This window comes from Stegostoma tigrinum, chromosome 2, assembly GCF_030684315.1.
Source record: "Stegostoma tigrinum isolate sSteTig4 chromosome 2, sSteTig4.hap1, whole genome shotgun sequence".
Classification (NCBI taxonomy): Eukaryota; Metazoa; Chordata; class Chondrichthyes; order Orectolobiformes; family Stegostomatidae; genus Stegostoma; species Stegostoma tigrinum.
The window spans coordinates 62,935,235-62,951,902 of NC_081355.1; the positions used below are offsets into that span (position 1 = coordinate 62,935,235).

The 16,668-nt window shown below is 39.2% G+C and overlaps 1 protein-coding gene across 2 annotated transcripts in view; it reads left to right on the plus strand.

Annotated features, from left to right (window-relative positions):
• Positions 1–16,668, plus strand: part of nek10 (NIMA-related kinase 10) — a 239,310-nt gene that overhangs the window by 38,662 nt on the left and 183,980 nt on the right. For both annotated transcript variants that reach the window (XM_048523358.2, XM_048523368.2), the window contains exons 3-4: positions 4,598–4,658; positions 6,578–6,723. In XM_048523358.2, the coding sequence (XP_048379315.1) occupies positions 4,598–4,658; positions 6,578–6,723 (207 nt within the window). The remainder of the gene's footprint in view (positions 1–4,597; positions 4,659–6,577; positions 6,724–16,668) is intronic.

Here is a 16,668-nt window from a genome sequence, read left to right on the forward strand (position 1 = left end):
ATGTTATATTAGCGAAACCATGCAGACGCTATGACAACAGATGAATGGATACTGTACAACAATTGCCAGACAAAGATGTTCCCTCCCAGTGGGGGAATGCTTCAGTGATCGAGGACACTCGGCCTTGGATCTTCGAGTAAATGTACTCCAAGGTGGACTTTGGGGTACACAACAGTGCAGAGTCTCTGAGCAGAGTTTGGTACCCATTGAGGATGTCCTCAAACAGGATCTTGGGTTACACACACACACACACACACACACACACTCACTCTCTTATACAACACACTCACATACACATACTCACACACTCAGATCTTCTGTCATGCACACACGCACAAACGTACTCACGTGCTCTCTCACACAAATGCGCTCTCTCTTTCCGCCGCACATCCACTTTCTCCCTCTCCCGCCCTCAACATACACACACACACAGGATGAATTTGCACTTGCAGATTTGTATTTGTAGATACATTCTACTTGTTCAAAAAGCACACAATTAGTAGATATTCAATATAGCATTTTATAAATTCGCACTTTGGAAATTAATTAACTCCAAGTTACTACGCTGCCAGATACTAAGCAAGGCCTCACACCAAAATGCATTGTCTGAACTATGATGTCACCTCTGGTGAAATGATAAAACCTTTAGTTAGGGCAGTGACTTGAAAGAAATTCTGGGATTTGTACATTAGTCTTTTCTAATTGGTTAAAGATTTAACAGCCATCTTAGGTTTGTTCAATACACTTGCATCAGTTCTATGATTCTTTGATCTTTTGCTTCTAAATCGTGTCTGATATCACCTCTGTCTCTGACATCTTAAGAAAGAGTATGAGTCCAAAATAAATCTGTTGGACTATAACCTGGTATTGTGTGATTTTTAACCTTGTCCACCCCAGTCCAACACTGTCTCCTCCACATCATCGTTTATTACATTAGGAACTATGTACAGCTTTACAGAAATATGTCTAACTCTGCTGAAGCCATGATGATTCTCCCCTCAAGTTTTCTCAGTCATGTGTTGGCTTGCATCATCCCTGTGGGAGGTGCTATGTATCCAAACCTGGACATGAATCCTTTCAAGTCAACAAACTGTGAAGCTGAATGAACACAGCAGGCCAAGCAGCAGACCCTAGGCCCGAAACGTCAGCTTTTGTGCTCCTAAGATACTCTTGGCCTGCTGTGTTCATCCAGCTTCACACTTTGTTATCTTGGATTCTCCAGCATCTGCAGTTCCCATTATCTCTAATCCTTTCAAGTCCCTGTTTTCCTACAGTCACAAAATATCCAAACATCACAGCAACAAACATTTGGAGCTCTGCTCTGTGGTTGCAGAGAACAGTATATACTTAGCTGCCATGCTGTATTTTAGTCCCCTCACTTGAATGGTCTCCTGTACCATGGTATTTTGGTTTGTTTGCTCTTCCACCCTGCAGACCTTTTGCTCATTCAATGGAACTAAAGCTTGTTAATGGCAAAGATTGATACTTCTGCAGCAGAATGCATGGTCTCCCTTAACTGACTGTATCAATTACATCCAGCTGTCCAGTGACCACCAACCATACCTGCACTATTTAATAACCAAAGGGAATTAGCTGTCTATTTGACTGTGAAAGATCAAAGTATCCGCATTACCCCTTCCATCTCCTTTCCTTATGCTCTGTATTCTTTGCACATGAGACTGCAGCTCAACAATTTGGAGTTAATGTTGCTGGATATGCTGTTATAGTGATGTCGCTGGACTAGTCTAGAAGTCTAGGTTAATGCTATTGAGAAATGGGTTCATATATCGCCGCAGCAGCTGATAGGATTTAATTCAATTTATACATCTGGAATACAAAATGAGGCTCAGCATTGTGATCATGAATACAATCATGAATTGTTGTAAAACCCCATCTGATTCACTGATGTCCTTTGAGGAAGAAAATCTGCCATCCTTATCTGGGCTACATGTAGCTCCAGATCACCATAATGTAGTTAATTCTTAACTGCCCTGAAAAACCACAAGGTTCAAGGACAAGCCTTGCCAGTGACATCCACATTCCATGCAAGACTTAAAATAAAATTCAGTCATTTATTTCACATTCAGTTGTTAAGGCTCAAGATTCTTTCGACAAAGCTGCAGATGCAGCACACTGCCGACAGGTCTCCAGCCTTGTTTTATTTACTTAACACCTAGGTGTCTAAAAACTTAGATTTTAACAAATAACAGTGTCAGTCAGTCATAATGGCATAAACAAGGTCATTTTGACAAAGTAAGTTAAGTTGTAGGTAGTTTAAATATTTATCTGAACAACAAACCATGACATATATTGAAAATAAAGAGCAGCACTTCCTTCCACTCTGCAGTGAATTCCCAACTTCTGTACTGTGTTCACAATTACACTGTGCATTCGCCATGACTGATTTTTTAATTCATCTTTTTGAGACACACCCATGTTGTTTGGCTTCATGCTCAAAGACACCACCTTAATTTCTAATCAACCTTTTCAAAGATGTTATTACATATCTCTGGAGCTGGTGGGACTTGAACCCAGGCCTCCTGGTCCAGGGGTCAGGTAGGGACATTACCATATAGTGCGATAAGAGGTCTTGAAGAAATCAACTTTTTTTTTAATCAATCTGTTCAGAGATGTTATTACAGAGCTCTGGAGCAGATAGAACTTGAACCTGGGCCTTCAATTCTAGGAGTAGGGTCCAGACACCATTGTGCGACAAGCAGGCCATCTATATGTTTCTAATTTTGTTTTAAATTAAACTATTTTCCTAACAAACCTGTCAGAGATGTTATTACACAGCTCTGGAGCAACTTGAACATGGGCCTTCTGGTCCAGGGGCAGAGTAGAGACACTACCACTCTGCGACAAGCGGGCCTTCTATACGTTTCTAATTGTTTTTGAAAATTAAACTATTTTTCTAATAAACCTGTTCAGAGATGTTGTTTCATACCACTGGAGCAGTTGGGACTCAAACCCAAGCCTCCTGGTCCAGAGTTAGGGACACTACTGCTGTGCCACAAGAGGGCTCAAAGAAATCAACACTTACTTAGACAATCAATTGCAGCTGAATGGCAATTAATTAGCAATGACAGGCAATTTTTGTTTAAAAATTAACTTGAATTTAGTTATTACTAAAGTTTTTCAAGTTGGAATCAAAATGTTAATCCAAGTTTCAGTGTGCAACTACTCACTCAACACTTAGAAAATTCCCGTTGTCACTAACTTCTATAAAAATAAAAGCAAATTTTGGAAATCTGACATGAAAATAAATAATAAATATTTAGCAGGTTTGACAGCAACAGTGGAAAGAGGAACAGACTAAATGGCCAAGATATTCCAATGGCCAGATAGCTGTTGTGGCTTTGTAGACTGCAGTTGTGGTTCAAGACCTTGCAGAATTCCCAACACAGCTGAGTCCATGATAATTACCCACAAATATCTGAGGGAAATTCTGCAGTGTTTGTAACATTCCAAAGGAGTCCATTTAAACTGCAGAATGTGAAATATCCCAACTCATATAAGCTTAATAGTTACCTAGGAAAAGCGAGTGGATTAAACCCTACTTTTTAGTTCCTGAATAAGTACTAAACTGAATCCCTGACTCATGTATTATTCCCCCATGACACCCACTTATCCTGACTTCTCTCTGCATTCAAACTTTCCCTCTAACCCTACCTTCTCAAGACCTGAACTGCCCCATTCCTTACCTGGTCTGGCTCTACCGGACTTGACATCCCACACTGACTTCAACTCAACTTTGCTGGTCCCAACAGCATCATCCCCTATTGATCCAACCTGATCCTACTGCCCCAATAGCTAATTCAACCACCCGGCACTGACCTTACCGTGAAAGACCTGAATGACCACCCTGGCCTTGACCAGACCTGGCACCTAATTTCCCAACACAGTCCCATCAGACCTGATACACTCAACCCAACCATGCCAAGTCTGATAGTGTCACCATAACCCCCATCTCAATTGTACCTTGCCAGACATGACAAATCCCTAATTTGTTCTGATCCCTCCCCTCTGCCCAACCTGAGTGCTGCCCACTAATCCAAACACCAATTTCCCTGGTATCCTACATCCCCACCCTTCCCACTTACCCTACACTCTTATCTTAGTCATTGTCCAAATGTCTTCAAATCTTGACTGGAAAAGTCACTGATAAGGAAGTACTAATTTTAAACCAGATTACCATTGGTCAAATCTGTTCTGCTGGTAATTGGAATATTTGCCAGTGTTTAATGATCTTTCAATCCATTTTTTTTACACCCTGCTTAGGATGCACTTGTTTGCGAGTACTCTCTGCAATTAAAGTAACTGTAGTGAATTTGCATTCCAAATATGCACAAAAGAATCTTCAAAATTCTTCCTACATGAGAGAGTAACTATTTCAAAAGTATTTTGTCATTCTTGAAATGTGCCACCTAAATGCCAAATAAATTTTTCATATATATAATCTTTATATATCAACAGTTTCAGAAAAATTAACAGTACAATGCTTTAAAGTTGCATTAAGCACGAGTGGGATGAAAGGATTGGTGAAATTTAATTATTAATTATCTTTCCAACTATCTCAAGATTTCTTTTGTTTTAGAGAATATTCAGATCTTAAGCGACTACTTAATCTTTTGAATGTACCAGCAAGCAAGCAACAGGTATGATCACCCATAGTATAGTGCCTGTTTTAGAAATAGCAATTCTGTGCTATCAATGGGATCTATTATACTTTAAATGAAAGAATATTTCTCACCATGGTATTTTAACAATGAACCATGTATATAAGCAATATTAGCATAATACTAAAAATGTTGTTTTATTCATCATGTACAATAATTATGCTGCTTTTCATTAGCATTTAACTGTTCAAAATTCGATGAGAGGAAAACTGAATGAAGAAAATTGTCTCATAGGCCCTGTCCACAATAAGTAGGGTAAATCCACTCTAATTACTGCTCCGTCAGTTACCCTCAATCAGCAACAAAGTAATCGAAGTTGTTCTAGACAGTGTTATCAACCATTCCCCCTGACTCATTATAGCCCCAATCCAAACGTGAGCAAAAGAGGTGAATTCTAGGGCCGAAGTGAGAGGATTTGACATTAAAGCAGCACATCACCAAGTGCGGCATCAAGGAGCCCTGGCAAAATTGAAGTCAACGGGAATCAATGGTAGCAATAATAACCTAAAGAAAGATAGTCGTGATTGTTGAAGTTAATCATAAGACCATAAGACCATAATCCTGTCAGCCAAGCCTTTGATGCATCATTTTCTCAGACCAATATCCTTTGTTCATCCATTTTCAGCTCCTTACCCAATGATATTCTTTCCATAGTGATATTAGAAGTGGAAATGTTTGCTGATGATAGCCCAGTGTTCAGTATCATTCATAATTTCTCAGATCCTGAAACAGTTTCTACCCACATGTAAGAAGGTTCGGAGAATATTCAGGCTTGAATTGATAAGTGGCAAATAACATTCATTTGAGACAAGTGTTAGGCAATGAGTATCCAACAAGAGAGAATCAAAACATCTTCCTTCAACAATTAATGGCAATTCTATTACTGAATCCTCACTACCAATATCTTGTGGTGAATATTGACCAGGAACTAGATCAGCCACATAAATAATTTCATAGAGCTGTAACAAGCTGAGAATTCCCTAATGGGTTATTTACCTCTTCACATCCCTAAGAAGGTACAGCTCAGGTTTATAATGGGATACATATTGGATAAGTGCAGCTCAAACAACATTCAAGAAGTTCAATGATATCTAGGACAAAGCAACTGACTTGATTGCTAGCAAATCGCAATTTTCATCATTTCCTTCCTCACTGTTTGCCAGCACACAGTGGCAGCAATGTGTTGCGGCTAAATGATCAACTAGAGCAACTTGACAAGGCTCCTTTGACAGCAACTTCCAAATCAGAAACTTCTAGCAATATCATCTAAAAGAACAAGGGCAATAGATATAGGGGAACTGCAGCACTTACAAGCTCCCTTTCAAGTTACTAACCATTGTGACTTGGAAACATTTCTCCATTCCTTAAATAACAGAGTTAAGGAGTTAAATTCCTAGAACTTCCTCCTTAACAATGCTATGGGCTTGCCTACATCCTAAAGACACCAGTGGATTGAAAAGTCACCACCTTTTCAAGACCAGTTAAGAATAGGAATGAATATTGACCTTGCCAGTGATTCCTATATACCAGAAATGAATTAAAAAGAATTGATGTCCTTCTCCTAGGCTTGTCACAATGCTGCATAGCTGGGTGTTAGGAGAGGAGGTGGAAGTGATCCAAAATTGCTTGTCTCCATGAAACCTGACTGACAGACTGTTGGTGAAACTTAAGCACTTCTTAGAATGTTTATAATTTTGATCCTAGTTTGTTTGTTAACTTTTAATGGACCATTTTATAAATACCAAGAATTATAATTAACCTAATTGTACAAATTGTTGGTGTATGTCTTTACTTCCTAACGTTAAGAATGAATGATTGATCACAAAAGATTTCAATGTAAGTGTGGAACGATGGCATAAAATAAGAGATGAAAATTTTTTTTGTGTTTGTTCTTTTAGCTGCCAGCTTTAAATGTTGACAAAGGCCGTGGAATAGTAACTAAATCACAACAACAGCGTTTTGTTCAAGGCAAACAAAATGATGGAATTCGATACGGGGAGCAACAACAGCAGTCAACTGAAGCTGTGGAACTTGAAACTTTTAGGTATTGAACACAAGAACATAAGTGTAAGCCATTCAGTCAATCCCATGACTTAATAGTATAATGGTTGGTCTTGTATCTCAACTTCACTATCTCTCATTATCCCCATAGTCCCTAATTCCCTGAGTATCCAAATGATCTACAGTTGTCCATCTAGAATTTTCTCTGCAACTAAGCATTCATAGCTCTCAGGGATAGAGAATCACGAAGATTCATAGCATAGTGAATAAAGTGTGAACAATATTCCAGATGTGGCCCCACAAATCCCTTTTATTACAAAGGATAACATATAATTTTCTCCCTATTAGGCCTTTAGTTAACTGTTAAATTTGTATTCAAGAATATTAGGTCTGTCTGAAAACTAACATCTTCAAGCCTCCGAAATAAAAATAGAAATTGTTGGTGAAACCTGGCAGGTCTGGCAGCATCTGTGGAAAGAAAGCAGAGTTATTATCTCAACTCCAGTAACTCTTCATCAGAACTGGACTCATCAGACTTGCTACATTAACTCTGCTTTCTTCCCACAGATGCTCCCAGACCTGTGGAGTTTCGCCAGCAATTTCTGTTTTTGTTTCAGATTTCCAGTGTCCGCAGTGCTTTGATTCATCTTCATGTCTCTCACCTTTTAAAAATACAACCTGTTTTCCTATTCTTCCTACCAAAATGGACAGCTTCAGATTTTTATATACTTCATCTGCCACATTCTTGTCTACCCACTTCTTTATATCTCTTGGATGAATTTTATATTCACCACAAAGCTGACTTTCCCACCTAGTCTCCCATTATCAATAAAATCGAATACATTGCACTTGGTTCTCTCACCTAAGTTATGAATGTAGTTTATAGGTCGCTAAATCGGAATGCTGTATGAAAATCCAATTGCATTATCTATCTTTGCTTCCCACTATCAACACTGTTAACTATTGTCTAAAACTACTCAAACACGTTTGGTCAAACATTATGCTAACTCTTCCCAAACACATTTGTTTGGATTTTGAAGTGAACAATGAAATGATGACATTGCCACAAACTTTGAAGAAAGCTGCCCATAGAGGTGAATCGATTCCTCTGCCCATGGATTTCTCCTTTCTAAATTTTTGTTTGTATTTTTCAAGCACTGTGCAACATTGATGTAGGGACATTGGACTTAGGAGCATATTAGACCATTTTGTTTTTGAACTTGCTCCATACTTCAATTAGATCATTACTACTGTAGTTATTGTCTCAATTCCACTTTCCCGTCTATACCCCCATTTCCCTTGCTGTCAAGCAGGGTAAGAAACAGTCCCATTGAAGTATTTTAATAGCAATGTTGGGTATTAAAATGCAATTATTCCACAGTAAAGTAAAACTTTCCAGAAACTGAAAAAAAATGTCATAATATATATGTTGGATTATGGTATAAGGTTTTTTAAATCATTATGGAGAAATTTAACCTTACATAAATTGAAAATTAGCTTCTCAAGTCCAGTGATGCTCCTCATGATTATGGACTTAGTATGTTTTAAAAACCCAGTCACACACCTTACTCAAGATGTAACATTTTCAAGTGTTTGTGAATCAGAGTTAATACCATAAGTTGATAGGTTCTCATTAATTGTGATTATTACTCAATGACAATCTGCAGGGACTTCAATGGCATACTATACAGGGAAGCATAAAACTGCTGACAGCAAATTCTGGATTATCACATTTAACCAGTATCCGTTTCAGGGAAATAATAAGGGCTAACAATCTTGTTTCCACAACTATTCAAGCATTGTGGCTTTCTAATATGCCCTGTTACAATGTCTTTAGTAATAGATTCCAGCAATTTCCCTCGTTCTGATGCCAGGTTAAGTGGCCTATAGATCCTTCAATTATGGATTACATTTACTACCTTTCAATCAGGGAGGACTTTTCTAAACCTTGGTAATTCTGGAAGATCAAAAACCAATACAATTTCTTTGTCTGCAGCCACCTGTTTTAAAACCTAAGGAGAGGGGCATCTGGTCCAGGAGATTTGTTGTCTCTGAATCCCATTCATTTCTCTAGTATTGTTTCCATATTTCTTAACGTTACTCTTTCTCAGTCAGCCATAGATTCCTGACTATTTTGATAGTATTTTGTGCTTTCAATTGTGAAAGTTTTCCAAGTACCTTATGCAAAATATCTGTTTAATGACTCCCTCATTTCCTTGCTTCACATTATAATTTCTCCCGTAACTGCAAAGAGACCCATATTTAGTTTTGATTTCTCTAAACTTTTGTTATATATTTCTGACTAGTTTATTTGTTAATACTATTTTTTCTCTGTGTCAATAAAGCTCAAGAAGAAACAAGACAGTTTCTTGTCAACAAATGGGAGTCAAGGTTGTTACAAGTACAACAAGGGAATATTGTGGGTTAGATGGCTATTTGCTTCTCCAGCCTGACACATCTGCCATCTTAACTCCTTTCTGACTTCCAGCACTTCATGGGCATTTAGGGACAGATGACAAATGTTGTTCAACCAGCAGCACCCAGATTCAGTGAAAATATAGTTCCCCACCTGCTGGTATAAACAAGGCAAGCCTATGATTTATGGTGTCGATGGCTTTGCTATATTGTTCTTGGGTCCCTAAAATTACACACAGTACTTTAAGTAAGTCCTAATCAATGCCTTATACACATTTGTGAAATCGAGCTTATTTTATGACCTTTTTATAGTATATGTGGTGAAGGCATATTTATTTTGAATTATGTATTTAAATCATCACTATTTTTCTCTGTTCACCTACAACATTCAACTACTTTTGATTTAGTGTGACATCCTATTACTTGTTTCTCCTCCCAAAAATATGTTAAATTATATTTGTATTAAATTACCTGCTCACTGGAATAAGTTGTCTGTGTTTTCCTGATCTCCTTTACATTTTGCCTCATACTATTGAACTTCCAACACTAATAGTTTTTGTGATTGTACTCTTAATGCCCAAGTCATTTATAAATCATCTACAAATACTAAGACAAAGCTGAAGTCATATTCACCAGTGCTTATCTACAAAACTATTCTGGAGACATTCTGAAAACCTTGGACTGCAACTGCATGGATTGCCTTTATTCAGTTAGTCTTGATATAGTTAAAACACATTAATATTATTGCACTGAGATAGTAGAAATTGCTGATGCTGGACAATCTGAGATGGCAAGGTGTGGAACTGAATGAACACAGCAGGCCAAGCAGCATCAGAGGAGCAGGAAAGCTGACCGTTCTTCAGAGGCCCAGACCCGAAACATCAGCTTTCCTGCTCCACAGATGCTGCTTGGCCTGCTGTGGTCATCCAGGTCCACATCCTGCTATCTAATATTATTGCACTGTTTTGCTTGCACATTTCTCCTTTCCACTTAGCCTTTGCACCCATGTCTATCTCATTTCCACATGAGGAAGGGCCACCGGACCCGAAGTGTTAATTTTGATATTTTCTTCACAGATGCTACTAGACCTGCTGAGCATTTCCAGCATCTTCTGTTTTTGTTGCTGATTTACACCATCCACAGTTCTTTCAGTTTTTATTTATCTCATTTCCATTGTTTGATACTCTGTCTTTCCTAGTCTCCTGGTTTCTTTTGATGTTCTTTCTGTTGTTTGTCTTGTTTTATTTTCCCCTATCCCTTTTAACTATTCTCCTTCCAAACTATATTTGCCTTTTCATTGATATGTTCCCCATGCTGCTCCTGTATTTTTCTGCTATCCTTAAATCTAGATTTGTGATACTGTTTTGCCTCTGCTGTGCTTCACTTGTATTACTCACATTTTCTCTTTGTTTCTATTCACTAACATTTACATCCTAAAATTTCCTTTTGTTGGTTTATTGTTTATGTTGGTCATGAACTGAAACCTTAGGCTCAACGTATGACTTCCCTGGAGCAGCCTTGTACGTTATTTCATTTTTCCTCATGTTGATCACAGGGCCAAAGTTTTTGCATACATCAGAGACCGATGATGCTACATTGCATGTCCACATATGAAACAGAAGCTAATTCACAGACAACAACAAACATAAGATCATGAAATATGTCATTGGAGACCTTGGTCTTTGCCTGATGTTGGCACAGATTGAGTAGCTTCCATTCCATGCAATATCTACGACCAATGCCAGGACCACAGGCTGAGAAGAACATGCTTGAAGAGGATTCACACTACTATCCAATCCTATTTAACACTGTTGGTAGCTGAGGATATATTAGAAGACTGTAACAAGGACTCATTAGCATGCTCTCAAGAAGCCATTGATGAACTTCCTCAGGCAATCAAATTACCTCATTACCTTGCAAAGGTGCTCATAACTGACTTTGTCAAAACTTTGATTACATCTACAAGTGGGGTGTAGAGATCCAAGTTGTGTTCTTAGCAATTCTTCTGGAGCTGTCTGACAGAAAACACCATAGGAGTGCTTGCTCAACTATTTTTCTAATACCATATTGATTCTCTGTTTCAGTGAATAATCTCTTGGTCGCATACTCCCAAGCTATTTGTATCGTTGATGAGACAGATTGGTGGCAGATTTTGAACACAGGTCTAAAGTGAAGAGGAAACCTGCTGATCAAACTCTATCACAAATCTATAGAGCAATAGTCCTACCCACTCTGGTATGTGCATGAGATTAGGACTCTCTATCAGGATCATGCCAATAAAATCATCTACTGCCACTTGAGATGTCTTCAAATGCTTCTGTGGATTGTACAGTAGTATAAAGCACCAAACTCTGAGGTGCTCAAATGACCTGGTGTGCCAGTGATGCCACTATACTGAGACAGGTGTAATTGAATTGGGTTGGCCATGGAGTCAGAATGCCATACAGGTGCTTACCAATACAAATCTTTTTGGAGAACATGAGTTTTTGGCAGTTAAAGGCGGTGTTGCAAGGACACTCTGAAGGCTTCTCATAGGAGACTTGACATTGATGTCAAGTCCTGGTAGAAGCTTCCTAAGAACATACTGTACACCCCTTCAAAAATAGGCACAGTTGAAGGGTAGAGAAAAATTTCATGAAGAGGAAATCCTGAGCCAATAAAACTCAATCATCAAAGAGTAAAAAGATAATTAGCATAATATAAGCTAATGCTTATTGCTTTGCATGTTATTCCTGTGTCTGTTTTAGTCCTCAAAGCCTCTCGAACTGCCGATTTAACAGTGAGGAGGGAGAATTTAAATATAATAGTTGTTAGATTGTCAAGTTTCTGGATTTGTGATTCTTTATTTTTCATCACTGAATAATTTTGATTTGGACTTATATTTTGTAATGTGTTTTAAAATAAAGCAAATTTAAACACTTTATTTAAAAAGTGTCACAGACTGCAGGCTCTGAAGATATCTATTAAGGCATATGTCACTATTTATGAAACATCCCAGCTCTCAGTCTGTGTTAAACTGATGTAGATGAAGAATATTGTGGTGCAATGTAATGTCCCTATCTCTGGGCCAAAAGGTTCAAGTTCCACCTGTCACAGAGGTGTGTCATAAAATGTGCGAACAATATGACTTAAAAAATATTTAAACTGTTTCAGTCAGGAACCAGCGATCTTTGTTGCCTATGATATACTAAGTTCTGGAGAACTAGAAGTTAAACATGAGACTTCTGGAGTTTTGTTTTTGCAAAATTTCACAGTATTAGGATGGAGTTTAATTTCCTGTATTTTGCTTTGTGTTTGGCATCAACAAGTCGGGCCCATGAAAATAGATGATGTTAAAGGAGAATTATATAATAAAATGTTGTGAATCTTTTGGTTGAATTGAGTAGTGCTGGTGATAATTTGGCAAAAGTAGGCCAGATAAAGCACATTGGTCTGAATTTCACCAGAAATTGACTAATTATCAATATTTGTAATTTCATTGAGGGTATTTCTCCATGAGCCCTGGCATGTATTCTCGTGCTCGTCTCCACAACTCACCAGTTTAACTATACACCACATTTCTATGGCACCCTGCTTGTGTTTACTTTCGCTTGCTGGGAAGCACTCACTGAAGCTGGGACTGCTGGGTTTCCCAGCATGATTTTGAAAGGCCAACCATGCACCAGGTCAAGTGCTGCAAGCTAGCAGTTGCCCTTCACAGTGCACGTTTAGGAGGAGGAAGCAAAAAGAAAAGCTTCTGAGGGAACATAGGTGTCATGGAATACACTTCATTGCAAATACAAGCACACAATGGTACATGTGTCGCTATTTAAAAACAAGCTATGCAGTTTACATATCCTTAGTTTCACTCTGCAAAATCATTTTAAGGGAGTGCTACTCTTTCCCCAATGCCCGATGTTGTCTGGCATCATCTCATTGTTCAATATGGCACCATCAGATACTGGAGAGCCTTCAAACGATTGAAAATTTTTACTTCTATTCAACAACAGAAAAAGCAATGAAGAAACATACAAAAAGCACTGCATCTGGGAACAGACAGGGACTACTTGCCTTTCAAACAACAACAAATTTATAGTCAATGAGTGATTATTGCACCCAGCTCACATTTATTGGAATAGATATCAACTAAGTTTTGTCCAGCTTGTCGTGCATGGCACCGCGGTGCCCGCTGATGCAGAAGGTTATGTTTGTCCTGCTCAATGTCCTCATCTTCCACCACGGAAGACTGTTGCTGCTGTCTGAGCTCTTGAACGTCCATCAAACTTGTTCTTTGTCTGATCTAGTTATGCAGAAACACAGCATGCAAACATAATGTGGCAAACTCTGGACTGTGTTGCATAGCCCCACCAGACCGATCGAAGGATCCAAATCTCATCTTCAGCAGACCTATCATTTTCTTCATGCTGGCCAGGTTGAAGAACAATGCATCATATCTATACTTAGCTTCCCTTGGAGTGTTGTGTAATGGAGTCAGTCATGATTGCAGGGGGTAGCCTTTGTGTTACAGTAACCATCATTTTAAGGCATCTGGCCCTTGCAAGTTTAGCTACGACTCCATGCAGTGGTTCTTGGAATACCATGCATGGACTTCTGACATAGAGATCTTATTCTGATGAATGCAGCACAAGCCGTGCCAGCTAAAAACAGTAGGAGATTGCAGGTGCTGTATGATTACTGATATCTTCTATGTGTACCCCTACATCACTCAAGAAAGACAGCATTGTATATGGGAGACTGTTGACGAATATTTACAGTTCAAGGTAAAAGGAAATCAGTTACATGATTATCAGAACCCTAAGAGATTTTGGATTGTCTTTGTGAATTGCATCCCAAAGGTCTCACTTTTGAGGTCATCTATGATTACTTCAGCTCCACAGAAATAATTATGATTAATCTGCAATAACCACTGACATGGTCAAGATTATTCAAGATGAGGATCTGTAACCCACACAGTTGGGCACAGCTGTATTTCACATACAAGGTACTATGTTTACAGATGATTTCAACCTGTACTGTGAAAATGCAATTGCCCCTTAAAAGGCCTCACAGTGCTCACAAGTAGAGCCTGTGTGCTTGGACAAAAAAAAACTCTCGGCTATTCTGGATCTGGTCACAGCATTTCCATTTTCATTGCTCATTTACAGTTCACATGAGTATGGAAGATGATGTAGGACAAACTTGGCTCGATAAATCACAGGCTAAAACTAATGTTTTCCTCAGGGTTCCCCCAAGCCTCCATGTTCCTTTCTTCCTTGCACCCCCTGTCGAGTCCATCACTCCTGATCTTCCACACATCTGTTTAAATTAAGACTTGATCTCTAAATATTTCTCTGAGTCCTGGCCCTTCAGCTTAGTCGCATCAGCCATCATGCTACACTGAACCCTATGGAATCAGGGTGGTTGTACAGATGATCCCTGCCCCTCCCCCCAGAGTAACCCATATCCTTCAATGCACTATTGTCCCCATTAATTATATATATATTGAGTTTTCCTCCTTCACAATTATTTGGTCTGCACTCCAGCCTGCTACACCCAATTTCCTGACGGAGTGTTGGGCCCTGACATTCATTAAGCTGACCCCTAGGACTGAAGATTACCTAACATCAATCAATTTGAAGGGACAAACCCAACTGATGACTGATCATAACCCTGGCCTGGTATCTGTGCTGCTCTCCAGACAGGTTGCACTGAACCTGTGGGTCTGACTGTGGCTCACTTCCCAGACAGTAATGATACAGATCCTTGAACTGTGACCCTAGGAGGCAGCTAACCTTTTTCATGCCTCTGAAGTGATCGCGAATGATGCTCTTGACTTCTTGTGGTGGGCAACATTGTGGTTCAGTGGTTAGCACTGCTGTATCACAGTGCCAGGGACCCGAGTTCAGACCTTTCCTCAGGTGACTGTCTGTGTGGACTTTGTACATTCTGTCCATGTCTGCATGGGTTTCTGCCAGGTGCTCTAGTTTCTTCCCACACTCCAAGGATGTCCAAGCTAGCTGGATTAGTTGTGGTGAATGCAGGTTTACAGGGTTAGTGTGGAGGCAGGGGAGAGCTGTGTTCAGGTGGGATGCTGCTCAAAAAGTCGAGGCAGACTCGATGAGTTGAATGGCTTCTTTCTGCACTGTAGGGATTCTATGATGCTGTGACTCCATAATTGTAGGCTTTCTGCTTTGGCCTGACTGAGGACTACTTCCTTAGACTACAAGACATGGGCATTTGGTTGAAGCACATGCAGTGTTTTCCAAGAATACTGCTGGCTCATAATGCAGGTGTAAAATTGATGTAGCATGGTGCCATAGAGCAACATGACCACCCTTTTGACGAGCCACTACTGAGAACATGACAAACTAATTGGCCTTGTGCATGTGCTAAAAGGCAACACAATACCAAAGTGCTGTTCTCTATACAACTGGTAGCCATGATGTGGAGGTGCCGGTGTTGGACTGGGGTGGAAAAAGTCAAAAATCACACAATACCAGGTTGTGGTCAAACAGGTTTATTTGAAATCACAAGCTTTTAGAACGCCGCTCCTTCATTGAAATGAGAAAGGGGACACAGACACAGAGTTTATAGGCAAAGCGATCAAAGGGTCATACAACTGGTGTGAGTGGAGTGAAGAAACATAAAATGGCTGATGGAGAACTCTGTTAGAAAGGAGATGCAAGTTTCAATTGATTAAGATGCAAATTCCAGAATCTGTTTCACATCACTGCCCGAGATCATTAAAGGTGGTGTCTGCCTAACTTCGAAACTTCAATCAGGCAGAGATACAAAAGGCAACATCTTAGGTCATAGTCAGTCATTGTGGCATTTTATAAATTCCTGCTTTCAGAATAAAACCAACCTGATTCCAGGTTAAAACTCAGAATCTGTTTCTGAATGAGGCCTCATACCCACAATTCAGTGTCTGACTCAAGGTGTCACCTTTTGTATCTTTGCCTGATTGAAGCTTGGAACGTGGGGTAGATACTGATAAAATCTTTAAATATCATGGAGTAGTGACTTGAAACAGATTCTGGAATTTACATCTTAATCAATCAAAACTTGTGTTTCTTTTCTAACAGAGTTCTCCAGCAGACATTTTCAGAATGTTCACTCCACTGACACAATTTGTATGATCCTTTGATATCTCTGTCTATAAACTCTGTCTGTGTGCCCTCTCTCACTGCACCTGAGGAGGGAGTGGCACTCTGAAAGCTTGTGATTTCAAATTAACCTGTTGGACTATAACCTGGTGTCAGGTGATTTTTGACTCCATACAACTGGAGCAGATACATCCTCTGTGATAAAATAAGTAGCTGCAGAGATGGTGGATGCATTGGTGGTAATTTTCCAAGAATCATTAAGAGTTTAGAAACATTGCAGAGTGCTGGAAAACTCCCAATGTAACACCTTTCTTTAAAAAGGGAAAGTGTCAAATACTAGATAATGATAGCCATTTAACTTAACACCTGTCATTTGAAAAATAAAAATCTATTATCACGGATGTAATAGCAGAGTATTAATAATTTATTTCGGCAGAGTCAGCATAACTTCATGAAGCAGAAATCATACCTAACAAATGTATTAGAAC